Source organism: Podarcis liolepis (assembly GCF_965112155.1).
Source record: "Podarcis liolepis genome assembly, chromosome: 6".
In the NCBI taxonomy this organism is placed as follows: domain Eukaryota; kingdom Metazoa; phylum Chordata; class Lepidosauria; order Squamata; family Lacertidae; genus Podarcis; species Podarcis liolepis.
In genome coordinates this window covers 27,478,521-27,504,664 of record NC_139559.1, presented here as the reverse complement: position 1 = coordinate 27,504,664, position 26,144 = coordinate 27,478,521, and the positions used below count along the sequence as shown (strand labels likewise).

At 44.0% G+C, this 26,144-nt stretch overlaps 2 protein-coding genes across 5 annotated transcripts in view; one reads left to right on the top strand and one right to left on the bottom strand.

Moving 5' to 3' along the window:
• LOC310709034 (uncharacterized protein) overlaps nt 1-26,144 on the bottom strand; it is a 431,701-nt gene that overhangs the window by 387,897 nt on the left and 17,660 nt on the right. The gene's annotated exons all lie outside the window — the stretch shown is intronic.
• On the top strand, nt 708-23,741 carry MYBL2 (MYB proto-oncogene like 2). 2 transcript variants are annotated; one of them, XM_083510009.1, is made up of 14 exons: nt 708-1,016; nt 4,399-4,486; nt 5,274-5,342; nt 5,536-5,628; nt 6,913-7,133; nt 7,442-7,598; nt 8,224-8,496; nt 10,351-10,728; nt 11,356-11,495; nt 11,873-11,972; nt 12,928-13,041; nt 14,272-14,388; nt 18,745-18,894; nt 21,130-23,741. In XM_083510009.1, exons 1-14 carry the CDS (start codon nt 997-999, stop codon nt 21,256-21,258), a joined length of 2,049 nt encoding a protein of 682 aa, XP_083366135.1. In that variant the 5' UTR covers nt 708-996; the 3' UTR covers nt 21,259-23,741. The 2 variants fall into 2 exon arrangements, with proteins under 2 accessions (XP_083366135.1, XP_083366136.1); XM_083510010.1 differs by having other exon boundaries at nt 18,766-18,894; nt 21,130-21,390.

The window sequence follows — 26,144 nt, the reverse complement described above, 5'->3', positions numbered from 1 at the left end:
CACTTTCTCTCAGCCCCTTGCCTACCTCAAAGGGTTGTTAGGAGGACAAAATGGCCCGGAGTTTGTGCGCAGCATCGACACTCCGAACTCCTCTACTCTAACCTCTTGGAGGAAGGGCAGGATAAAAGTACTAAACCGGAAAGCGTGAAGCGCCGTCCACTAACCCTAAGAAACCACCCCCGCCTCGGAATTCATTAATGGGAAAAGTTACATTTTAGCAGTGCTAATAAGCGAACTCAAAAAGTGAAAGGAAAAAGGGACGCTGCTCATTCAATCTCGACACATCTTTTCCTTAACAGGAGAAAAAAAAACCAAAATAAAAAGGCGGGTTATATAAATACCTGCAATCCACAAATACAGTCTGTTTAAGAAATGTAGCACTTAATAATAATGATGATGATGATTTCGCCTATTGAAATAATAATGAGAAACCGATTGCACCCATCTTATTTCCCACGTAAGCATTTTGGCTTTTGTTTCTTCATTGCTTGCTGCAGTGTCGCAACACCATATTTCACTTTCTTAGATTTGGAGCAGACTTCTCCTTTAAAAAGGAAAATAAAAACTTTATAGATAAAGAGATAATACAGTATACAAAGCTGCAACTTGCCCGCGCGCGCCACTTTTTTTTTTTGCCCTTCCCACCTCTTCTTCCTCCGCCTCCTCTTTTTCCCTCCCAAGAATACCCTGTGTGTCGTCAGCCTCGCGCGCGCGCAGCGTCACTCCGCCGGAAAAGGTGGCTGGCTGGGGCGGAGTTGGCGCGAGATAGGAAAGTGCTTTTCGGAGTCCCGGGCGGGCGCGAGCCACGGAGCTGCAGTTGCAGCAGTAGCAGCAGCCTGGCTTGCGCGCGCGCGCTATTCAGAGGGGGTCCTTTAGCGGCATCCGTCCCCCCATCCCCCTCCAAGTTCTGGTAGCCTTTTCTGTTCTTTTGGAAGTTTCATTTTATTATTATTTTTGGCCATCGCATGATTTGAACGCAGAGGGAAGAAAGGCAGGATGTCTCGCAGGGCTCGCTGGTGAGTTGCATTTGAGGCGGGGGGCGGGAAAAGAGAATATTGCAGCTGTTTTTGGAGGCATAGTTTAGGATGGGTTGGAAAGGTGGTGGGAAATCCGTTCCCCGCCTGTTTTCTTTTCCTTTCTCTCCTCCCCCTCTCCCTCCCCCCGCCAACTGATTGACTCACCGTCCACGGTAGTGGAGCATGCACAGGGATAGATCTGTAAAATTATATCGCGGATGATTTATTTGCCGCGATCTGAAAGGGAGAAAGCTGCTTAAAGCTGCTTTAAAGGTGCTTAAAATGGCCCGCGTGAATTTGCAAGGGCGGGGAGAGGAACTTGGCTCTTTTTTGCGCCAAGCGGGAGAAAGGAAGAGCGTCACTCTGCTTTCCCTAGTGATCTATTTTGTCCTTTTTTCATCATCATTATTAGTATTAAGTTGATCCTTTTGCAAGGAAGAGCAGTTCGGTTATGAAAGTGATCGTGGGCCACAGTCTGGAGCGGGACCCCCCCCCCATCTTGTTTAGAGGCCTTCTGGTGCTAAAAGCAAGGAGAGGAACTGATAACGAGCTGGCAAAGACTTGAATTGGGATTGCCTGGGTGGTGGACCTAATGGTTGTTAGATGAGGACTGTCAGGTCCAGCTACCAGGTGGGGGTAGTTGGGAAAGCTGTGAAAAATCATGGCTTATGGCTGCATCCTAAACTCACTTTACTGGGCGGTAGGCCCCACTGAATTCAATAGCGCTTACTTCTGAGTAGACACACTGTATCTGTGAGGAGACTACTGGGAATGTTCTGGCCATTTAGGTTGCTGTGAGTTTGAGAAACTGAGGGAGGCAGTGGAAGACAGGAGTGCCTGGTGTGCTCTGGTCCATGGAGTCACGAAGAGTCCAATAAACAACAACAACAATGATGATGTGTGAAAGACAGAATGGCATTACTTATACTATTTGGTGTTGCGTTTATAGCTCACATTTTCCCCAAGGTGTTTAAAATGGTGTGCATGGATCTCCCCTTTCCCTGTTGAGCCGCACAGCAAGTTACCTGTGAGGTGCATTAGGTTGGGAGACCAACCATCATGGTTGAGGGGGAATTTGGACCCTGGTCTAGTCTAACACTCTAAATAAGCACTGCACATGTAAGTGGCCTAGATGCCTGCTTTTGGGCCAAACTAGGGATGTGGAAGGACACGGATGGTGCTGTGGGTTAAACCACAGAGCCTAGGACTTGCCGATCAGAAGGTTGGCGGTTCGAATCCCGGTGACGGGGTGAGCTCCCGTTGCTCGGTCCCTCCTCCTGCCCACCTAGCAGTTCGAAAGCACGTCAAAGTGCAAGTAGATAAATAGGTACCGCTCCGGCGGGAAGGTAAATGGCGTTTCCGTGTGCTGCTCTGGTTCGCCAGAAGCAGCTTAGTCATGCTGGCCACATGACCCGGAAGCGGCCAATAAAGCGAGATGAGCGCCGCAACCACAGAGTAGGTCACGACTGGACCTAATGGTCAGGGGTCCCTTTACCTTTACCTTAGGGATGTGGAACCTGTGGCCCAAGGACGTGGGTTGGCCTCCAGTTCCCATTAACCCCAGCCAGCGAGGCCAATGGTCAGGAGTGAGGAAGTTGTAGCCCAACAACATCTGAGGGTCTTGGACTTACTAGCCTAAGCCGCTTTGCCCACTAGGAATATTTGTGCAGGGATCTTTTTGAATGCTTCCATAAAAATATTCATGAATATTCTAACTGGCTGAGAGATTGGATGAGGTTTTTACCTAGCCCTAGTGGTGTTGTTTTAATTTAGTTTATTTGGTTGGGTGTATATCTCACTTGATCTTGAGGACTTGGGCGAGTCATATAGTGACTTGGTGAGTCATACGGTGACTGTTCTACCAAAACTCCGGCTACCAAAAATCTGTTGGAATAACAATGTCTTGTGCTTTGGTAAGCCTCCAGAGAGAGACAATCCAAAGATGAGGACAGCAGCTGGATTTGCAAATGGAATCAGTGGTTTTGAAATAACATATAAAATTATATATGGAGCCTTCTCCCCCACTGCTTGTTCTTCTCTGTTTCTTAACCTTTTATTTCCGCCTAAAGCTGCAATTCTGAACTCTCCTTACTTTCTAGTAAGTCCCACTAAATGTCTTATGAGGGCACATGCTTAAGGCCACTGATTTTTATTTTATTTATTTACGTGTTTGTAATCCGTCCTTTCCATAAAGGTACAAAAGTTACAGTAAAAACAGTCAAAAACATCAGTACTGATTGGGTAAAAGGGGAAATTCATGTTGCAGCGGCCTGTCCAAACAATAGTACAGTTTTCAGAAGTTACCTAAAAGCAGGCCTGGGTGGTTACTGCTGAAGGATCGATAGCTCAGACACTTAATCTCAGGGTACTGGATTCGAGCCCCATGTTGGGCAAAAAGATTCCTGCATTGTAGGGGTTGGACCAACTCTACAATTCTATAGTTCTGTGATTCTGCTGGTAGCAAATTCTATAGGGCAGGGCCTGCCACACTAAAGCCTCAGCCCCAGTGAAGTTCAGCTGAACCTCATGGGTGCAGAAGATCTTGGAGATCGAGGTAGAGCATAAGGAGTCCGGTCCTTAAACTACTTTGTCCCCAAGTGCCTTGAACCTGTCCCAGTAGTAAACCAGCAGATGCAGTGTTCACAATGAAGGAAGTTTAAGTATTTGTTTTTATCTACCTACCTATCTTTCTCCTTTGTATTGTTTCTTTTTTTTTAATTTCTTTTTATTAAGTTTCATATATATACCCAAAGAAATAAATAAAAAAAACACCAAATCAACCATTACAAAAAATAGAAATAAATAAAGAAAATATAAGTAAAAGAAAGTAGATAAATGAATAAATAGGTTGCAAATGTCCAAATATAACATAATAATCTTATCCATTTCCATTCCAATTATTAGTCTTCACATTTGTTTCTTTATAACTTTAAAAACTTAGATCCCTCTTCTTCCCCCTCCCGACCTCCATCCCTCCCGCTTTCAGGCTTCTTAATATCCATAATTAATTTCTCCTGCAGCTTATACTTGTTACTGATTTACACATCGTAAGATTTATATCAAACCTGCTATAGTCTTTAAGTTTCTATGATTCCCTTCAATGTAGGTCATAAATTTGTTCCAGGCATTCATAAACTTTGCATTCTTTTGGTTTCTAATTTTTTGTGTCATTTTTGCTAAATTAACAAATTCAAATAATTTTGTTTGCCATTCTCTAATTGATGGGGTATCTCCTTTGTATTGTTTCAATGGGTTCTGAGGTATGGGCTGGAGATTCTAGACGGTGGTAGAATATTTGGGGGGGGGTGTAATTAAAAATCTGTAAAGCAAGATACTTACATGCTCTCTTTTCCCATTTGCTTTTAAATTTTGTTTGCAATAGTGAAGAGCAAGATCAACTGCATTACCAAGATTCAGATGCATCTGAACGGCGGGATAACAGATGCAAAGTCAAGTGGTCACGTGAAGAGGTATGTCTTGTGTAGATTGTGTTGAGGAAAGTAGGGGGTGTGGCCTTGGGGAGCTTAGCTGAATGGAAAACGCTTTGCTGACATGCAGTATGTGCTACTTTGAAAATCCTTACAGAAGTCCTTGTATACGCATCCAATAATGAAATAAAATGGGAAATGGAATGCATAATTTGCCTATTCCAGCCATGTTTCCCTCTTCTCTCCTGCTGCTTCCCCTACTTTCATGAGGACTAGAAACTTGCTTTTAAATGCAAACAAACCCAGACATTCTCCGGAGGCCAAAGTTCTGTGCTTAAAGTATTGCATGTCAAATTGTTGGAATACATATAGCATTACTTGTCCCAAATTGGCCAAACAGAGTGGGAAAAAATATGAACCAATGGACTTGTGTGTATGTGTGTATCTTGTTAAAGACCGGGCTTTTATTACCATCTTAGCTATTGTGCCATGAGGAGAGGCATTCTGTCCCTGACAAATAAGATGGAGCTACCCAATTCGTCCTGCTTTCCGCTATAGCACCCTGCTGCTTCAGAGTGCAACACAAGATCTAGTTTCTAGCTAGCAGCTCTGTTTTCTGGGTGGCACATAGAAGTAGCTGGAATGCTGTGTTGAAGGTCAAACCTCTATTCCTTTCCTTGCCGTGCTGTATCTCATGATGTCATGGTGTCACAACTTCTGTTTTGGTAAATCCCGTTATATTGTTCCTGAAATACATAACTTAGGTAATGAAGCAACATACTGTATATGTTACTTGTGTGCCAAAGCTGATGGCTTTGCTTTTTTGCAGGATGAGCTCTTGAATTCACTGGTGACACAGTTTGGACATGACTGGAAGTTCCTAGCAAGTCAGTTTCCTGTAAGTGGAGTTTTTCAACAGAGTGGAAGGTTTTGCTGGTGGGGTGTTTTGGAGCAGAGAGGGGTATGGCAGAGTTGCAAAAGATCAAGCTGCTGGTTAAAAAAAAATATCTTTGCCTAATACTTTTGGTTTCTCTTTATGCCTGCCTTATCAATCTTCACTTTAGTATGTACTTATTTATGTTTGCTCATAGAACCGCACTGAGCAGCAGTGTCAATATCGCTGGCTTCGGGTGCTAAACCCTGTCCTGGTTAAAGGCCCTTGGACTAAACAAGAAGATCAGAAGGTAACTATTTCTCAACATGTGTCTCTTATAGTTGAAGAAATTGGAATTCCATCTTGCAGGTAGAATCTCTCTAGAATCCCAGTATTTGAAAGATTCTGCAGTAATGGCTGCCGCTCTTCATCTATCAAATACAGGGTCTATTTTGTCCGTGGTACAGATTCCTAACCCTAGCAGCTTTCTGGTAAGACTCTGATTTGATTCTTAAATATCCTCCTTAAAAACGCACAGAGCACCATGCTGTCTTAACTCTCCACCATCAGCCGCTATCCTAAGCTTGCAGTCCTGTGTGCTTTTACGAGGGAGTAAGTTTCTGCGAAATAGGCTTGCACCTTTAGTAACTTGGTAACGTTTGTTTGTACACTCCATGCAGCCATTGCACTGTCCTTAGGATAAGGTAATTCTGGTTGCTCGGTAGAAATCGAACACGAGTTACCTTACGCTAATGGATGTTAAGTTGGGCAATTGTGAAACAGCAATGTATTAATAGGGTAGCAAGCAAAGAAACTCATATTATTGTCTCAGTGTAACTGTTGAGCGGCGCTGCGGTGTGGGATGGTGAGATCTACACCCCACCTCCCGCAATTCAATGGCTGCATGGAGCCTACACACACACAACTACACACATTGGATATTCTCAACCCAGTCGGGAGCTCTGCTTTTGCAAGCTACCCAGGTTTGTTGAGAGAGCCGTTTGCATGTAATTGTATATGCACAGGCTCCCTGCAGCTATTCAGTTGAATCCTACACTCTTGCACTGAACTCAGAAGAATTTTTCTTCTGGGTAGAATCATAGAATGATAGAGTTGAACATATGCACAGTGAAGAGGGATGCAGGTGGTGCTGTGTTCTTAACCACTGAGCCTTTTGGGCTTGCTGATCAGAAGGTTGGCGGTTCGAATCCCCACAATGGGATGGGCTCCCGTTGCTCTGTCCCAGCTCCTGCCAACCTAGCAGTTCAAAAGCACGCCAGTGCAAGTAGATAAATAGGTACTGCTGCGGCGGGAAGGTAAATGGAGTTTCTGTGTGCACTGGCTTCCGTCACAGTGTTTCGCTGTGCCAGAAGCAGTTTAGTCATGCTGGCCACATGACCTGGAAAACTGTCTGTGGACAAATGCTGGCTCCCTCGGCCTGAAAGTGAGATGAGCGCCACAACCCCATAGTCACCTTTGACTGGGCTTAACTGTCCAGGGGTCCTTTCCCTTTTCCCTTTAATGCACAGTGAGGATGGAGTCGGCCACTGTGATCACACAGTGAATAACAATCCGTCCTTTCCCCCCTTATGAGGTCACTGAATTAGTGAAGAAGTATGGCACAAAGCAATGGACGCTCATAGCCAAGCACTTGAAAGGCCGGCTGGGCAAGCAGTGTAGAGAACGCTGGCACAACCACCTGAACCCAGAGGTGAAAAAGTCATCGTGGACAGAGGAAGAAGACCGTATCATTTGTGAGGCTCACAAGGTTCTGGGGAACCGCTGGGCTGAAATTGCAAAGTTGCTTCCTGGGAGGTAGGTTCCTTACGGACCTTTGCATTCTTCTGTCCCATACTGGGATGGATCTATCAAACAAGAAAATGGAGGAGGTTGGTGGGTGGCCATCTGCTTTGCATGCAGAAGATCCCAGGTTCAACCCCTGGTGCCGGGAGAAAGCCCTGTCTAGCACTCTGGAGAGTCACTGCCAATCAGTGTAGACATTATTAACCTAGATGGACCAATCAATGGTCTGACTTGGCCCAAGGCAGCTTCGTCTGTTCCTAGGATGCTTCTCCTCTTGTGATTCACTTTTCAATGATGTGTGTGCGCTTTCTGCTTTACAGGACAGACAATGCTGTGAAAAACCACTGGAATTCCACAATCAAAAGGAAGGTGGAGACAGGAGGCTTTCTTAGCGAAGCAAAAGACTCTAAGCCCCTCTATCTCCTGGTGGAGGTGGAAGGAAAGGAAAGCCAAACTGCACAAGAAGTCGAAAGCCAGGTATTGCAAAGCATTTTTATGCCTCTGAAAACTTTATTAAACAAAGAATATATTTAGGCAAACCTCCAGGTGATAGTGTCACAATATTCTATATGGCCTTAAATTAATCTGCCTTTTCTTTGGTACGTTGGAATAAGGTTGCAAACTTCGGTTTTACATTTGTAAAGCATCTTGCAAAATCCACTCATTTTTTTATTCAGGGATCCAAACGGCAGATGAAATCAGGAGTTTTCTTTGTAGCCAAGATGCTGGTTTTGGAATCAATGAAGGCAGAACTGTTTGCATCATAACTGCTCAACTTTTTCTCATTTGCATTTTGTAATCCAACAGGAGTTGGCACCGAAGCTTCAAAATAAATCTTTAACAACATAATCCTCATATATCAAGAACTGGTCTGTGGGGTTAGGGCTGCGGACTCATTTAGATGCTTCGGAAATGTTTCATGACTTTGTGCTTTTACTGTGAAGGGTGTGATTTAGCACTGCCGAATACTGTTTTGGACATTGGCTCCTGATTTTAGTACCTGGTTTTGCAGCCTTGATGCTCTTTGAGTGCAGCCGTGTACGTGATTTGCTTTTATTGTTGTTGTGTAGTAGTCACACAAATCCTCGTTTGCTTTCCACAGCAAACCTTGTTGACAGACTGGCCTGTTCAGGCCTTGGAAATAAAGCAAGAGGTAGCCATGGATGAAGAATCTGTTGGCCTGCCAAAGCTGGCTCCTGAGCAACTCCCAGAAAGCCTGGCGGACGACAGTATCGCGGGAGCATCAGAAAACACAGCGCCTGACAGTGACCTGAAGGAAGGCTCATCTCAGTACACATGGGTGGTTGAAGCAGGCAGTTATTTGTGTACCTCTACGGCCCCAGCTATTACAGAAGCTCTGGACATGATTGAATCTGTAAGAAGTGGATTGATGTCTATTTCCGTAGTACGGTCAGGGATGAGGAGTTTGCATGTAGGCTTTGCTCATCATAGGCTCTTTTGAGCTATGATCATAATCACCGTCAAGTTTATTTGTGCACTGGTACCTCTGGTTATTAACTTAATTCATTCCGGAGGTCCGTTCTTAACCTGAAACTGTTCTTAACCTGAGGTAACACTTTAGCTAATGGGGCCTCCTGCTGCCGCCGCCACGTGATTTCTGTTCTCATCCTGAGGTAAAATTCTTAACCCGAGGTACTACTTCCAGGTTAGCAGAGTCTGTAACCCGAGGTGTTTGTAACTTGAGATACCACTGTATGCCGCTTCTTGGTAGAGCCATGCTCAAAGCAGCTCACAGCAACATGCAGAATAAAATATAACAACGTTTCAAGATAATGCTCTATCAGTGGTTCCCTATTATCGAAGTGCTGTTTTTAGCAAATGCCAAGCCTTGGACCCCCTACTTTTGAAAATTTTGATATCTCTGTGGTAGTTTTTGTTACATGAATGGTGCCGTGAAACCCCTGGGTGGGTTACGCAGACCCCCAATTGGGAACCACTGCTCTAACAGCTACAACACAATTTAACACCAATATCAATAGGGCCAACAAACATCTCAAGTTAATCACCCGCCCTGTGGAACGCCCTCCCACCAGATGTCAAAGAGAAAAACAATTACCAGACTTTTAGAGGACATCTGAAGACAGCCCTGTTTAGGGAAGCTTTTAATGTTTAATGTATTTTAATATTCTGTTGGAAGCCACCCAGAGTGGCTGGGGAAACCCAGTCAGATGGGCGGGGTATGTATAAATAAATAAATAAATAAATAAATAAATAAATAAATAAATAAATAAATTATTATATCATCACTGTAACAGTGACTAACTATAAAATACAAAGCATCCAAATAGCAGCACAGACAATCCCCTCCCCACCTTATCGGCAGGGAATTGGCACAGTAAGGGCGGTCATAGTTGAGGTGTGAAAAAACCATGCTTGGTGCAGCAAAAGAGAATTTTCTTCCCTTTTCATGAATGTGGAGCCATCCATTGATGCTGAATGGGGTGGCAGATTCAGGGCAGACAAAAGTTAGGACTTCTTCACACAGCACATAGTTAAACTATGGAGTTTTTCTTCATGGCATGGGGCGATAGCTACTATAGAGGCGGGTTAGGCAAATTCATGGAGGATAAAGTCTATCAATGTCTACTAGTCATGGTGGCTCGATGCTACTTCCAATCTCAGAAGTGGCTGGGGAACACGTGCAGGAGGTTGGTGCTGCATTCATGTCCTGCGTGCAGGCCTTCCTTAAGCTTTCCATTGACCACTGTGGGGAACAGAATGGTTATTGGATATCCGTTTGGTCTGATCCAGCAGGGATCCTTTAATGTTCTTGGGAGCACTTTCCCTCCCTCCAGTTTACTACTGGTTTTTAGTATTTGTGACTGAGACAATTTTAAACTGTCCTGCCATTATATGTAAAACGAAACCCAGCTATGCTGCATTTTTTTTTGCAGTGTTGGGTATTGATTTTTCAAGCAAAGTTTGTAGAGGATTGTGGCACAGGTTTTTTTGCACTTAAGTTCCCATTCAAATCAAGAGGACTTAAGTTAGACGGTAAGTTAGCTTTTCTGCATGGATTTGAATGGGTGAAAATAACTTGCTCCTTATCTAAGGCCTAAGGTTCCAGTATGTAGCTTGTGCATTTGGTATGCATTGTAATTGCTCAAAACTACTTGTGACAAGTTATTCTGCCACCCATTCTGCCCTGCCACAATCTTTGTCTGCAGTTTTATCCTCCCAAACCTTCTGAACTTTCCTATTCTGGCAGGACCCAGATGGTTGGTGTGATCTGTTTCAATTTGACCTCCCTGACTACCTGTCTACAAGTAACAGCAGCAGCCCAGATAGGCAAACATCCCTCAAGCCCTCCTCCACCTCACAGAACGTGACAGAGTACCGTTTGGATGGCCACACCATTTCGGACCTGAGCAAAGGCAGCAAGGGCGAGCTCATCCCCATCTCCCCTTGCACGGACATGAGCTTTGGTACACCGCCTTCTGTGCTTAAGCGGCAGAAGAAGAGGAAAGTCGCACTCTCGCCTGTCCCAGAAGGGTGGACCAGTGGCAACCTCTCTTTCCAGGACTCCTGCAACAGCATGACGCCTAAGAGCACCCCTGTCAAGACGCTGCCATTCTCCCCCTCCCAGGTATGGAGGTGCAAAGAGTGGGCAGCAAGAGTGGTCGCCTTCATGCACGACATTTTATCTTCTGCAAATCACCCTTTTATTCTTGAGTGATGTCCTCCCATTTATTAATGGTTCACTGGAGCTCACATGGCTTTTATATGGAGATTGCTCACTTGAGTTGGTAAAATCAATGGGAACCAGACAAACACAAAATTTGCTTTAGAGCCTGCTTTCTTATAGTATTTTTTTTTAAGTCATGTTAGATACTCTTCTTACACTTCCATATTTAAGTATACAGCTTGGAAGACCTTTATCCAAGAAAGATCAGGGTGTCTTGGTCGCATGACTTTTGTCAGAGATAACACAGACTGCTTTAGACCCTCACTCTCCAGACATATTTTACAGGTCTTGGACCTACTTGACCACAGATTCAGCCACTTGTGGTGGAGGAAGGCACAGCCTCCCATGCTTCCTTATGGCCAGGTGTTTACAACATGGAAAACTGTCCTTGGTCATATTATACTGAAAATGTAAAATCCAGGGCTCAGGAATCGCCACTCAAAGCTGAAATAGATTTGAAAACCAATCCGTTACTTAATCCAATTCAGCTGATGTGTGTCAACTCTTCTAATTTCCTTTCTTTGGCAGTTCCTGAATTTTTGGACCAAGCAAGACACTCTTGACCTTGAGAACCCATCTTTAACTTCCACTCCTGTGTGCAGCCAGAAAGTGATAGTGACTACCCCGCTACATAGAGACAAGACACCGTTGCTTCAGAAAAACTCAGTGTAAGTATTTTCTTCCCCTCATTCTCACTCCAGCGTGTATCCTGTAGGCTTCACTGTAATATGTCTAGACCTAGTGTTCAGTGTTGGGAGCACCTAATCCTACAGTGACACCAGTGAAGCTACAGTGTTGCGGTCTTGGGCGTGAGGGACCACTGTGCGTTCCATGCACTGACCTTCCTTCAAGGAAGAGCATGTGAACTGGTATTTTTAAATTGTTTGGAAATCTTCTTATATTGCTTGTATGCTTCCCAGTAACAGTGTTGTCTGGGTAGCTTAGAATCAAGGAGGAATTAGAATACAACAGTTAATCGACAAGTCACGAAATCTGTAAGACCTAAAAATTCCTGCAGCAAACCTCTCCTCTTCTGTGCTTTCAGATTTGTGACACCTGATCAGAAGTACATCACGGACAATACACCTCATACACCCACACCTTTCAAGAATGCTCTGGAGAAGTACGGACCAATTAGGCCTTTGGTATGTCTCTCTCTCTCTCTCTCTCTCTCTCTCTGTGTGTGTGTGTGTGTGTGTAGCTGTATAGCTGTTTCGTGGGTCCTACCTGTATTTCATTCCATTGTGCTTCTACTGCTGGGACCGCAGTGCTATACTTAATTCTGGACCAAGTCCCCCGTCTTAAGCAAAAACACCAAGCCAGCATTCAGCAGAAAAATCCTTACATTAGTATAGAATGAAATGATGCTTCACATGAAAATTAAAAGATTAGCAGATTTCTAGACTGTAGGCTAGATTCAACCTGTCAGGTTTTTGGGGCTGTGAGATGGTGTTCTGCTTATCTGACCAATGTTGGTTTTTTAATAGTTTAACAAAGTAGGTACAAAGCAGCAGCTTTCAGTTTCATTACGGCTCTCAGCGAGCCCAAGCACTTTAAGGCTGGCATTTTATTGTATTTTTCTCTATTAAGGAATCATGCGATTTCCTTATTTTTAGATGTGTTTTTCCCCTAACTGGCTATGGATGCCATATCAGTCAAGCTGTGTAATAAGGTTATGGGGACTTGATCTTGCCACCTTTTTTTGGTTCTTCGTAAGGAGGATAAATATCCGGAGGCTATTGTGCTCCAAGAGTTCTAAGGCTCCTGCAGTTTTTCAGACGCACAGCTCTTCCCTCAAAGCTGCATGCTGGGCTTTGCTGCTGTCTTTGAGCATGTAGGTGTTCTTGGGGAAACATTAGTCCTAAGAGAAGTGTGCCATGGGAGTCCTTCCAGGTCAGGTTAGCTAAGAGCCAGTTTAGAGACACAGACTTTTGTGCGCTACCAGAAAGAGCCTTTATCTATGATGGAGATCTGCACAGTGGCTATGAAACAATTTTATGTTCTTGGCCTGTGCTACACATGTACTGGTCACAAATATTGCTCATGATGGAAAGTCTGGAAGTGCAACTTTTTCTCTTCCTCCTGCATCCCTAACGCCAGCCTCAAACGCCTAACCTGGAAGAGGATTTGAAAGAAGTACTACGGAGCGAGGCTGGTATTGAGCTGATCATAGAAGATGATGTAAAGCCAGAGAGACAGAAGAGGAAACAGGGTGTAAGTATATTGTACAAGTATGATCTGCAAGAAAACGGTGCAGTGTGGAGTGCTTCCCTTTAGGGTTTATCCCCTGCTCATCAAACCTTCAGTCGGCATTCAGTGTCCATTGAGCAGGTTAACTCCTCATTGAGGTGTTTTTACCAGGAGTAGCTGGGTTCCTCTCAAGGGCGATATAGTTTCTAAATACTTTTGGTACTTCTGCAAACTGCAGAGTTGCTGCAAGCCTTCTGAGAGCTCCCTCTTGCGTGTGCATAGAGCCATTCGGGCTACATGAGGACCAGTACTGGATAAGTGAGATAACTGCTCAAGTATGTAAGAGCAGGCTAGGTCATTGGGACCATTAGGGTTCTGCAGGAATTTGATGCATCCAGAATCCTGAGCATTTGCTAACAGTGTTGGCTGCAAACCCCCCCCCCCCAAAAAAAAATAAAGTGTGCTGCAGCATTTTTAAAAACTGGTAATAAGACATTCATTGTGGACCACAGCAGATTCTCTTTCCCAGGCTCTAAAAGGATGCAATTCTTCCTCAGTTTATATTTGTCTACAAGCATGATATTTTGTCTATAGGCATTGCAGCTAGCAAATTCAGGGTATGGTTTGAAGCCAGCTCTGTACTTCCCCAGTGCTGCAGTCATAACAGCCAATGCATGTATGCGGTCTGCCAGTTTGTACATCTTTATGGTGAAAGGCTGTAGCTCAGTGGTAGAGCACCACTGATTTTCACGCAGAAGGGCCCACGTTTAATCACTCACATATCTACGTAAGGCGTGAAGAGACTCCTGTCTGAAACTCTGGAGAGCCACCCCCACTCAGTCTGGCCTGGGGAACCTGTGGCCCTCCGGATGTTGCCAGATTACAACTCCCATCATTCTCAATGAGCATGGTCAACGGTCAGGGATGATGGGAGTTGTGGTCCAGCAGCATCTGGAGGGTGGCAGGTTCCTCACCCCTGGTGTAGATAGTCCTACATTAGATGAACCAGTTGTCTGACTTTATAGAAGGCAGATTCCTTTGTTCCTGTGTAACTGCAGAGATAGTAGTATGGAGTCTTCCTGACAGCTGTCAAGTGTGCTCAAATGAATTTGTTCTCCATAACTTGCTGGTGCCCCATGAAGCTTTCCCAGTAGCTCCCTTTGTTCTAAAATTAGTATACAATCCTACTTCATCCCCAAATTGTTGCCTACTGTTTATTGTTGGGACTTAAATATTCTTTTCTTGTCTTTCCAGATGCATAGGAGTCCCATTAAGAAGGTCAGGAAATCTCTAGCCCTTGACATTGTGGATGAAGACTTGAAGCTGACAGTTTCCACCACGGCCAAACCTGTTTGTTTCAAAAGATCTCAGGTGAGTTGTAATCAGATGGGTGGTGGTGATAGTGGGGAGTAGATTTAGTAACTAGAAACTCTATAAGATCATTTTTAAAAACCACAAGTATCTGGTACTCATTGTTCTGAATAAAAAAGCTTGGAACAGGCCAAACTATGAGACTTGGGACAAATATCTCACAGGCGTTTGTGTTACCTTTGCCAGAATGTAACCACAGTGGACAGCAGATTTCATCAGAGAAGTGGATGCTTCCTTCCCACAAAACAGGAGAAACCCATTTTGACTGGAAAGAGGGTTAAGTCCCCCATTCTGCACTCAGCGCTACCTGAATCAATTCTGCCCTCCACCTTCGGGTGTATTTCAGCGAGGAACAAACTAGACAAGGCACTTTTGCTGTGTCTTGTTTAGTTTGGCTTTTGGATGCCTCCATATTTTTTTGGGGCCAATGGATATGCACTGAGGCAGGCCATAGCTCAGTGGTAGTGCCTTTGAATACAAAATGTCTTAAGTTGAATTCCCTGCAGTCAGTCAGAGAAAAAACATCTGCTGGAGATTTTCAAGAGCAGCTTCAAGTCAAAGTAGGCCGTACTGGGCTTTGATTGCCCAAAAGTGTGGACCAGTGGGCACATTTTGAATTTCGAGACAGTAGTGAGGGTGCCAACCAAAAAATGGCTGCCTTGGGGACATGACATAACACAGAATTAAGAGAGTACAGTCATTATTGTTCCTCCTTTTCTGGATTGTGGAAAGTACAACTGTGAATGAATGAATGAACTTTATTACGGTCACAGACCAGCATAAGGAGTACAATTGTGAAAGGCACAAGAACCCTGTTTTCTCCAATGCCAATCCTAAACCAAAGTGAATACTTAAAGAGGGCCTGGTCTTTAGCTTCTGCACAGTCTATGGCAGAGTTTTCACAACATAGATTTGCCCACACTTATTCACAGAAAACAAGTTCTAGGGATTACCTGATCTCAGATGACCCTGCCATAGGAACACTGAATTCTGCTTGCTAGGGGAAAAGAAAGGACAAACACTGGAGATTCCAAGGATTACTAAAAAAAATCAGCCAGAAGCAAGGAAAGTGCAGTAAAGGGGAGGTGGAAACAGCAGCTCATTAGGACCCCAGGGATTTCTACCACCAAACAACTTGCTTATCAATCGCAGCTTTGACTTCGCTGACAGGTGGGAGCAGCCAGGCTGACTCATTTCAGAGACATTTGCTTAGTGCATTGCAAGTGCCTTCAGTACTAGAATCTGGGAATTTAAATGAACGGTTTCCTTGTGAGGCAACCTATGGTGGCACTCATTTCTGCAGGTGGCATGTTAGTGACTTGCCTGTTCACGCTAATGAATTGCCTTGGAACTCTAGCTTTGTTTTTAACCGAGACAAATCCCATATGGCTTTTAAAAACAATTGCTGAATGTTTGACCCTCATTAATTCTGATACAATAATCAATGTTTGCTTGCTAACGGGGTGCACTTGTGCAGCAGTACAAACCGGCAGGCTACGGCTTTTCTTGTGCATGCTGTAAAACGGTTAACCTCTGTAGAGTTGCAGCAAAGCTACATTTGGCCCTTGCTGCTTTTAGCAACCATGCCGTGGCAGTCTGCCAATGAGAGGCTCAGGTTGTTGCAGGTAAAAAGGGTGGTAAAAATCTGCTGGGCGATTGGCTCATAAGAAGTGGGGAAATGGGGGAAAATAAAATAAGATGAAACAAGTCTAGGAATGGTGTTGAAAAAAAGGACACTTTGGAAGTTGATAAATCCAACCCGTTTCCTTGTGACATGTTTACAGTGGAACCTTGGTTCTTGAACTTAAGCCATTCTGGGAGTCCATTCAATTCCCGAAACCATTCGAAAACAAAGGCACAGCTTCTGATTGGCTGCAGGAGCTTCATGCACTCAAGTGGAAGCCGAGTCAGATGTTCGGCTTCCGAAAAATGTTCACAAACTGGGATACATACTTCTGGGTTTGCAGTGTCCGGGAGCTGATTTGTTGCACAACTAAGCAGTTCGGGAAGCAAGGTATCACTGTATTATGTTAACATCTATAGTAAGGGGCAGCTAATATGATGCTGCCAAAGAATTGATGCTTTTGAATTATGGTGCTGGAGGAGACTCTTGAGAGTCCTATGGACTGCAAGAAGATCAAACCTATCCATTCTGAAGGAAATCAGCCCTGAGTGCTCACTGGAAGGACAGATCGTGAAGCTGAGGCTCCAATACTTTGGCCACCTCATGAGAAGAGAAGACTTCCTGGAAAAGACCCTGATGTTGGGAAAGATGGAGGGCACAAGGAGAAGGGGACGCAGAGGATGAGATGGTTGGACAGTGTTCTCGAAGCTACCAGCATGAGTCTGACCAAACTGCGGGAGGCAGTGGAAGACAGGAGTGCCTGGCATGCTCTGGTCCATGGGGTCACAAAGAGTCGGACACGACTAAACAACAACAACAAATATGATGCCTTCCAGGTCTTTTGAACTACAATTCACATTATTCCTGATCATTGACCATTTTGGCTGGGGCTGATAGGAGCCTGGAGTCCAGCAACATCTGCAGCGTGTCGTGTTGGCTACCTCTGATGAATCCATATGCATTGTTGCCCAACTGTGCCCTTAGGTGGAACTTGTTTTGTGTGCTTCTGATTTGAGTATATATGCGTGTTTTCTCATAAATACATATCCCATTGAGTTCAGTTATATTTAATCCTGGTTGTGTGCTTAAGCATTATATTTTAAACATCTTCAGAAGCATACTGCACATTTCATAGAAACAGGGATTGGAATCTTGCATTTGTACCACTTAAGACCAAGTAGGACATTTTATATTTAATGCTCCCTTGTCATCAAAAACACTTCGCATATAACTTCTAGGTTGGTGAGTTAGATTTTTTTAAAAAAATATTGCTCTCTCCACCCCCAAATAAGATGAACTCTGAAGTGTTGCAGTGCAATACACCCTTTCATTTGTGTAACATTTACACAAATGTTGACTTTCACATTTATGATTCTTGGAGGATGGGAGACCTGGCTGCTCCAGCTTGTTCATGAATTCACTGGGTAGACTTGGGCAGCAGGCTTGTTAACAGAATCCTGAGATACTTAAAAAAAAAAAAAACCCAGCTTATTAGGGTCAGCTGTCAGTCATAGGATAGTGAGCTGGCAAAGGCAGGTGTAGTGGTTAGCATGTTGGAGTTGCATGACTTTAGCCCTGTGCAGAATTACCTGGGAATATGCTCCATCGAACGCAGTACTCCTGATTGTACAAGTTAAACTTCTTAAAACACTGAGATTTAACAAAAGCACTTTAGCCTGCTGAATTGCAACCTTTAGCTTTTAATTAAAATGGAAGCAACCTTGCAAATAAGTGTTGGCATTTAAATTGCAAGCACGTTTCAGGAACCCCATCCAAGGACAGTATTCTGCTCAATTATTTTCCTCCCGATTTCCACTGTAAAACTTGAAAACCTTGTTTTTCGCCTTGTTCACTTGCCGGAGAAAGAAAGGTCTGTCCATTATCCTGGTGCTCCGGCAGATGATGTTGCTCCTGCTCTGAAAACATCCTGGAGCTTCAGGATCCTATGGCCACCACTTCTCTTCTACCCACACCACTGTTCACACGACACACTACATGGAGTGGGAGGAGTCTGTGAGGGTTCACACTGCCTCTCCTGGGCTTACCAAGGGGCCAGGCTCAAGTCCAATCAACACAGACAGCACAATTTGCTAAGATACCCAGCTTCTAACCTGCCAAAAATGTTCAAGTATTTCTCCACACGCATTGTGACGAGGAAGTCCATTGGGAGTCTGTAGAAGCTACTGTTTTCTGTGGCCAGCAGGCAACCCTATCTCTTACCCTTCCATCATGATGTAAATGGTTGTGGGTTTTTTGGGGGGGAACCTGCCCTTGTTCTATGACTCATTTGTGCAGCGATTGGAACAATACACATGATATTGTTATCCATCAGCCGTGTTGCCTAACCTCCTTGTCGGCAGGTGTCCATGACAATTAACTGTGGAGTAACGCCAAAGGTTGAGTTTTTCCATTATTCCACAGTAATAGTTACGGAGTTTCTTAGCCACGGAGACCCATTGCCGAATATGATGCTAGACTGCACAGCATTAGGCTATCAGGCTTATTGTTCTGATCGCTGCCCCAGTGATTGATTGCAAAGTCCTCTTTTTCGCTAGGAAGCTTGCACCGTGACAGAAAGATAAGAGAAACTTGATTACATTAAATATTTGCTTCTTTGCCCGCCGCCGCCTCCTTTTTCTAAAAAGAGGACTTGGGAGGGAAATGAAGCAGGTTAATCTCAGCAATGCCATTGGTTGTATGTAACTTTCGTTTTTCCTTTTGGTTGATTGCAGTCTGTGAACTTCCTTCCGCAGTCCCTAAACCTCTCTTTGTCAAGCAGCAGGAATGACAGCAGCTTGCTCAACAGGGGGTTTGTACATGTGAAGGCAGAGAAGGCCCCGTCTTCCAAGAGAATCCAAAGCAAATTCAGACCACCTCCTCTGGTAAGCACAGTCCATTGGGGAAACTTTGCAGGTGCCACAGTTATGGGGTTTTGAGAGACTTGCAGTACCAGAACCTGCCATCTCCATGAGCTTTGTGAATGTTGTGCCTTGCTCAAGTGCCAGGCAACATGGTTGTACGCCTGTTAATGATTTTGCATTTCTTAAATGAATTAAGGTCCATTGTGGAGTTTATGAAGAGTTGTGATGGTTAATTTTTCCATCATTTGACTAGAGTTTGCTTAGTCACTATTTCCCATATTGTTGTGTACAAGCTTAAAACAAAATCACTTATGGATGGTGGTGTTCAATGAACCTTTACTCAGAGTAGACTCACTGAAATTTGAGCCCAGAATCTAGGTTATAAATAAGTGGGCCGAGTTTTTAAAACAAAATTCTGTTGATAAAGAATCAAGTGGGGTTGGGGAGAGAGAGAGAGATTATCCTCCAGTCCCAGGTTCCATCAATATTATCTACCATGGTATTTTGTGTGAGCCTTCTAACCTTGCTGAAAAGTTGTTTTCTTGAATTGATGGGCATAGAAGCTGCTTAAAAGTTTGTGGTGAGGCACCTGAAATTTCACAGCAAATCGATAACCTGTAGCCCCAATTGTGACACTAACTCCAGCAGTGTGAGTCTTCGGGTTCCCTGCTTTTTGGAGTGGTGCCACTGGGGTTAACCACAGATAACCACTGCCAGATGCAATTGTGGTTGTCATTCTGCGAATGTGGTTAGCCCAGTCTCCTGACTGACTTATTTTTAATGGTCTTGAGATTTTCAGTCATTAATCTTTCCTGGCATTGCTACAGCAGTTAATGCATAATATTCAGGGAATGGGTCTTAGGAATGTAGGAAGTTGCCTTATATCCATTTATTCCTTTTATCGGAGGGTCTTTTTTAGCTGGAGATGTTTGGGGCTGAATTTGGGACCTCAGCCTGTTAAGAGTATGCACTTGAACACTGCTTGCCCCCTCCTGCTTCCCTATCCCAACTCTCACCCTGTGCAATACTTGAGTAAGCTGTACAACTCCTTGCTTGGCAGGCTATGCCTCTGAAAATATGATCCAAAATGAGTGAACTTCCTTCTTTGAAGAAATTGTGCAGTTTGTTCGGAATTCAGGATTGCTTTGCATAATTCAGATTTTGTGTGTGTGTGCGCGCGTGCGCAAAGTATGCAGCCTTATAACAACAAAGAGCCTGCTTTGGAGACAGCGAAGGGAGAGATACAGCACTGGTGTCTAAAATCATGCTTTTGGTGGGGTGGGCAAGTGAATGTGCCTATTGGGACTTGGGCTCCCAGGAAACACATAATTAGGGCTATCAATACAGGGCAATGTATCCAATAAAGCAGTTCCATTAACGTAAGAATTTCAGTTTGCATAGCAGAACTTATGCATCCCTAGTGCCCTACCCTGATCTGTTCTGCAAGGTTGCTGGAACTCCCAGAACAATTAAAACTATGGAATTGCTTCCCACTGGAGACAGCGATACCCATGGAATTGTATGGCTTTACAAGAGGATTAGAGAAATTCATAGAGGTCAAGTCTGTTGGTGGCTATGTTCGGCCTCCGCTGCCAGAGGCACTATGTCTCTGAATACCAGCTGCTGCGAATCGCAGGTGGGCAGAGTGTCCTTGCTCACAGGCTTCCCACAGGCATCTGGTTGGCCACTGTGGAACAGGTTGCTGGACTAGATGGGTCACTGGCCTGATCCAGCAGGCTCTTATGTTCTTAAAGGATTTAGGGGGCATGTGGGGAGAGGAGATGGAGGGGAAGCTCCATGTGCAGTGAAAAGCCCTTACAGCGTTTCCCAAACTTGGGCCTCCAGCTGTCTTTGGACTACAGTTCCCATCATCCCTGACCACTGGTCCTGCTAGTTAGGAATGATAGGAGTTGTAGTCCAACAACAGCTGGAGACCCAACTTTGGGAAACCCTGCTCTAACAAAACTACCTAATGCTGGATACAGCCCTGGGACAGTATACATTACTGTCAATTACATCAAGTAAATCCACTCCCCACCCCAAAAATTACTAGTACTCTATGCATTTAAGTTATTTGTAGCACATCAATGGTCAGTGAGAATTTGGGGGACTCATTCTCAATTTTTTGCAAAAGCTTCCCTATGGGTTCACCTGTGCCAATTCTGACTCCTGAGTGAGAGGCTAATTTACAAAACTGCATCAAGAAGCTTTCCCCCAAAGTGTGCTTGCTTGCTTATTTTCTCTTCTCTTCCTTAGATGTCCAGTGCTTGGAAAACAGTGGCTTGTGGTGGTTCTAAAGACCAGCTGATCATGCAAGACAAAGCTCGACAGGTCTTGGGCGTGTTGAAACAGAACCACACATCACGAACATTAATCTTATCTTGAAGAACTCTTGTAAACTCCTGTAGCCATGGGTGGAGGGAGGGAGAGGAAGAGAACCGAACCTGGAATAGCATTCTCATACTAGCTCCTTCTTTGTGACTCCTGAGCTCTACCATAGATGTCCTTGTTTTGATTTATTGCTCTAAATTCTGGGTTCTAAGCATGATATAGAAAACAATGTTCAGAAAAGAATTTTATTTTTAAGTTTGGCAACAGCCCTGCATTAATTGAGCTGAGACATTCTCACTTCCCTTGAGAAACCTCTACCTCCCTTTTCATTTTGATAAAAAAGAATCAGTTGGTTTGCAAAGAGGGACATAAGAGAAGTGAATCAATTCCTGGGGAAGAGAAAGCCCTGGACTTCTGGATTTGGTTTTGCCTTCTTTGAGATTCTTCATGTGTAATTATGCTTAAAGTCCCTGCCCATTCCACCTGGCTCTTTTGGAACTTTTGTCTGATGGTAACGGGCAAAGGGATTGAGATGGAAGGAAGAAGAACTGCTAGCAGTTGGAAATGTCTGCAATATGCTCTTTAGATTGGACAAACTCTGTGAACTGGGATGTGGTCTGTTGCACTATGTAAAGGTAGGCATCAAAACCTCTTCTCCAGAGTATTGCAGTCTTAAGAATATCAAAATCACTGCCTCCAAAGAGGTACACCATTGCCTCTTACCCTGATCTGCTATTTCTTGCTAGGTTGCATATGATGTTGTGGTTTGCTTCTGAGTATTTTATATTTCCAAGTCCACCAGATGGTGCTGATGCCAATCTTTTCACTCCAGCTCTGATATAAGGAAAGGTGCAGTCTGCTTGAAGCGAGCTGGTCTGCTCAGTGCTGGGAGAGTTAATCGGCTTTATCGCTTCACAACTGCTATGGTAAAAGGAGCTTTTGCAGAGATCTGTGTAAATCACACGTGAGTGAAAGTCTGGCCCATACCCCTTGAAAGAAAGCGTGTCCTAGATAAGATACGTCTCTGTCTTGCAGTACTTGTCTTCAGTCATGTTATAGATAGGTTCTTCAAAGCACTCTTACACTTTGCTTCAGATTAGTTTGATGTAATCCCTGGGAAAGCAATTCAAACAGATCTTCCCCAGTGTATCAACCTTTTCCTTTTAATGGCCTCCACTAACCAGGCCTGAGCTGAAACAAGAGAGGCCAGAGAGTAATGTGGTTCTGTGTTGTATACTCCACAGCACTTCATTGTTTGGGGCTTTGTATTCTTCCTGGGCATATCATGAGTTGTGTTGTCAGATGAATCTTGCAGAAGGAGACATTGTGAAAACTGCATTCTTAACTGAATCAGTTCTAGATGCCTAAAATGAATTGCAAATTGGTGACCGATACCACAGATTTCCATGCTTCCCAACCATCCGATGTATGCTAACAGCCACTTCACACATTTTCGTTTTTACAGCTATATAGATGAATGACAAATAAGTTAGCAAATGCCTGCATCAAACAGGTACACTAGGCAGGAAGTGGTGATTGGCTGTGGTCCCCATTGACTAACCAATGCTTGCCTTTGCATAATATGTGAAATTATCCTTGCAACCAGTGTAGTGCATTGATTTAGAGGAGAATCTGGATGTAGGAAGTCTAGTTGTATAAGAAGAGCTCTGCTGGACCAAACCAAAAGCCGGTCTGGTCCAATATCCTGTATCCCATAATGGCCAATCAGATGCCTCTGGAGAATCCACGAGTAAGATAGTTGTTTCTAAGCAACTGAACACAGGCATGGTTTCTCTGATCTTGTAGGTACCATAGCCATCATGATAAGTAGCCGTTGATACCTCCCATGAATTGATCTAAAACCCCCTTAAAGTTGTCTAAATTGGTGGCCATCTTCGCATCTTGTGGAGGTGAACCCCATAGTTTAGCTATGGAATTTGTAGCTCAGCCAGAAGTGCTTGGATATTTTAAGTGTACATCTACATCCTGCACCTTATGGTGGGTGCTTTAATGCACATGTTTGGACAAAGAAAATGGATTTGACCAATGCCTCTGCAACATGTGCTTATGGAGGGCGGCATGCTTCTCTTATCTCTCCATCGTTCAGTCTTTGAAATAGCACTTTAAGTCAACCTGTGCTGAAGAGCTTATTGGATCGCTCTGGGCAAGCAAGACCCCATTTCTCAGCCTAACCTGCCTCATCGGATGGATGTAAGACAAACAGCATGGCTCTGAATTTTTTTGGGGGGGAAGGAACTGTTATGAAAGTAAGACTACTTCGTGCGCAGATGTCACAGTTCGTTCCGATGTAAATGCCTGTTTGGAAAAAACAGGTGAGGTTTTCTTGGTGAATAATTAGTATTATTTTTGCTTTAAGAATTTATCTTTCTTAGAACCACTGTCATGGCTAAAACCCTAAATAAATTATCATTCATTGTAGAAAGTGAGGCCGATTTGATTTGGAGTCTGCTCTAAATTAAAAGATTATGATGAAGGTATTAAAAGCCATTTCTAATCCCATAAATCTGATTCTACCAGCGTGCCCTGCTATGTGTTTATTGCTTATTAAGGAAGATCTAGTGCTGAGCAAATTTCAGGGGAAATGAACAGAGGGAGCCTGTTAATGACAAAGACAATTAACTTTTAATTGGAAAGCTCAGACATTTCCTGTCTGAAACACATGCCTGGCCATGTTATCCCCGAGTCCTAACACCTGTAGAATAGGTTATATCATTGTGAGTCTAAGCTCTTAGCTTGTTGCACAGGAATAGTTCAGAGGAGAAGGCTGGTATATACCTTGTGGTATTCTGGGCGTGAGTTAAAATAAAAAATGGTGTGGATGTACTATAAAATTATTCCTGTTCTCTAAGGTGTCAAAGATCACAGGCTTACCAAGTGTGTTCAGGCTAATGAAACTGTGGGACTTGAACATTAAATAGCATCCTGGAATCTGCCCGAGAGACCTGTAAAGGTGGCTCATGGTGCGAGGGGAACAGTGTGCCTATGAAAAGAGAAAACTGATAGGCAGCACAGCCTGCTGAGGAGGAAGATGGCCTGAAAGGAATCTATTCTTAGCAATGCAGATTGTCTGTCTTGGAAGAATAAGAAGCTCCTTCATCCATATACATTCGTTGTGAAGATTCTTGCATGTATCTAAAGCGGGGTCAGCAAACTTATTCAGCAGGGGACCAGTCCAGTGTCCCTCAGACCTTGTGGGGGGCAGAACTATATATTTTTTTTTGGGGGGGGGGAATGAACGAATTCCTATGCCCCACAAATAACCCAGAGATGCATTTTAAATAAAATCACACATCCTACTCATGTAAAAACACACAGATTCCTGGACTGCCTGCGGGCCAGATTTAGAAGGCGACTGGGCCTTCTAAAGTGGCAAGGGGTGTGACACTTGCACCTTTCAGCATCACAGGCAAAATATCCCAGGTGGTCATTGACATAATCCCTTCTGCCTGCTGGAGCCATTTTGTGATCTTTAAAAGTAGCCGCTCCGTCAATGTTGCCTGTGTCTTCCCTGTGACTATCCTGCCTCTGATTCTTATCCAGTCCCCGTTAAGAAAAGAAAAAGCAACGAGAAGACACTGCACTACTTACATTTTTAAAGGATTGTTACTGGCTGCTGTGTGCTTCCTCTGAGCTTAGTACAAGAAGCATGTGTGTTTGTCTCGTATTTTCTTTTAGGTGCAAGATACAATTCTTCCTAGCCAGAAAACAGTAGAGAGATGATGCTTGAAAATAGGTATCTGGGCTACTATTCTAGAATGCAGAACACAGGATCATAGAAAATTTCCAAGGCACATGATTGGTTTATCTAGCTCTGATTCTCCAGGATTTTTCAGACAGCCCTACTGGGAGATGGAAACTGGGACCTTCTGCATGCAAACCAAATGCTCTAATATGGAGTTACAGAACATCCTGATGAATGCAGATCACCTTCCCTTTCTGTTTTGGAGAGAGTCGAGCAGCAGTAATGCTGCGCTTGGGAGTAGGGATAATTGAGGAATTCAATCTTTGTGAATTCTTATACGAACTCACCTTATCTGGGCCTCCACTACTGAGCAGATTCGCCATGACTCATACCCGCCTTTGCATTTCCCTAAATGTTCGGATGAGCTTTTGGCTTGAAAAACATACCAGAAATTACGTTGTGAGAGAATGCATTTAGCAATACATATTGAAACATAGGATTGTATTCAACATAGTAATAAGTAAGTAGTTCTGTCTGCTTGCAATGGAACTTCCTCTCCTTACATGTTCTCTAAACCTGTTCTAGGGAGCATATTTGGGGGTGGGGGGATGGAGGGCTTTTGCACTAGTGGTAATCCTTGTGCTGATCAAACAGCATAGAAGACTAACTGCCCGCAAATGCAAGTTTTCATGCAGAATTTTAAACATCCCAATTGAATGCTGAACTGAACTGAACAGAACACATTCAAAAGTGACACAGACTGGGAGTAGACTGATCTCGCATCCTTTTTGGGGAGAAGAATGTGCTCCTTTTCATCCATATTCATGTCGATAGGAGAGGAAGATTGATACAGTGTCATGGACTGGAAGTAATGCTAAATCCATAGCTGAGTGTGAGTAAGCAGGCATATTCGTATTCATAGCAAAAATTGTGGCACTTCATTCCTTTCCCCGATCCTCCAGCTAACCAGAGCTAAGCCATGACTTAGTATTGCGTGTCAACCTGAACTTTTGGTTTGTCTTGCTTCAGACAAACCATGGTCTGTAGCCAAGGTCTGTTCCTGGATTACTGCTTGTGGGGGGGGGGGGGGCAACCCATAAGCCAGAGTTCTGATTTCACACTAAGCTAAACCATGGCTTACCTTCAGGTAGTGGAGGAGGAGTAAAGCAGCCAAGAGTTTTGCTCCAAGGACCCACATGCATATTCTTTCAAACTATACCAGGGATGGGGAACAGCC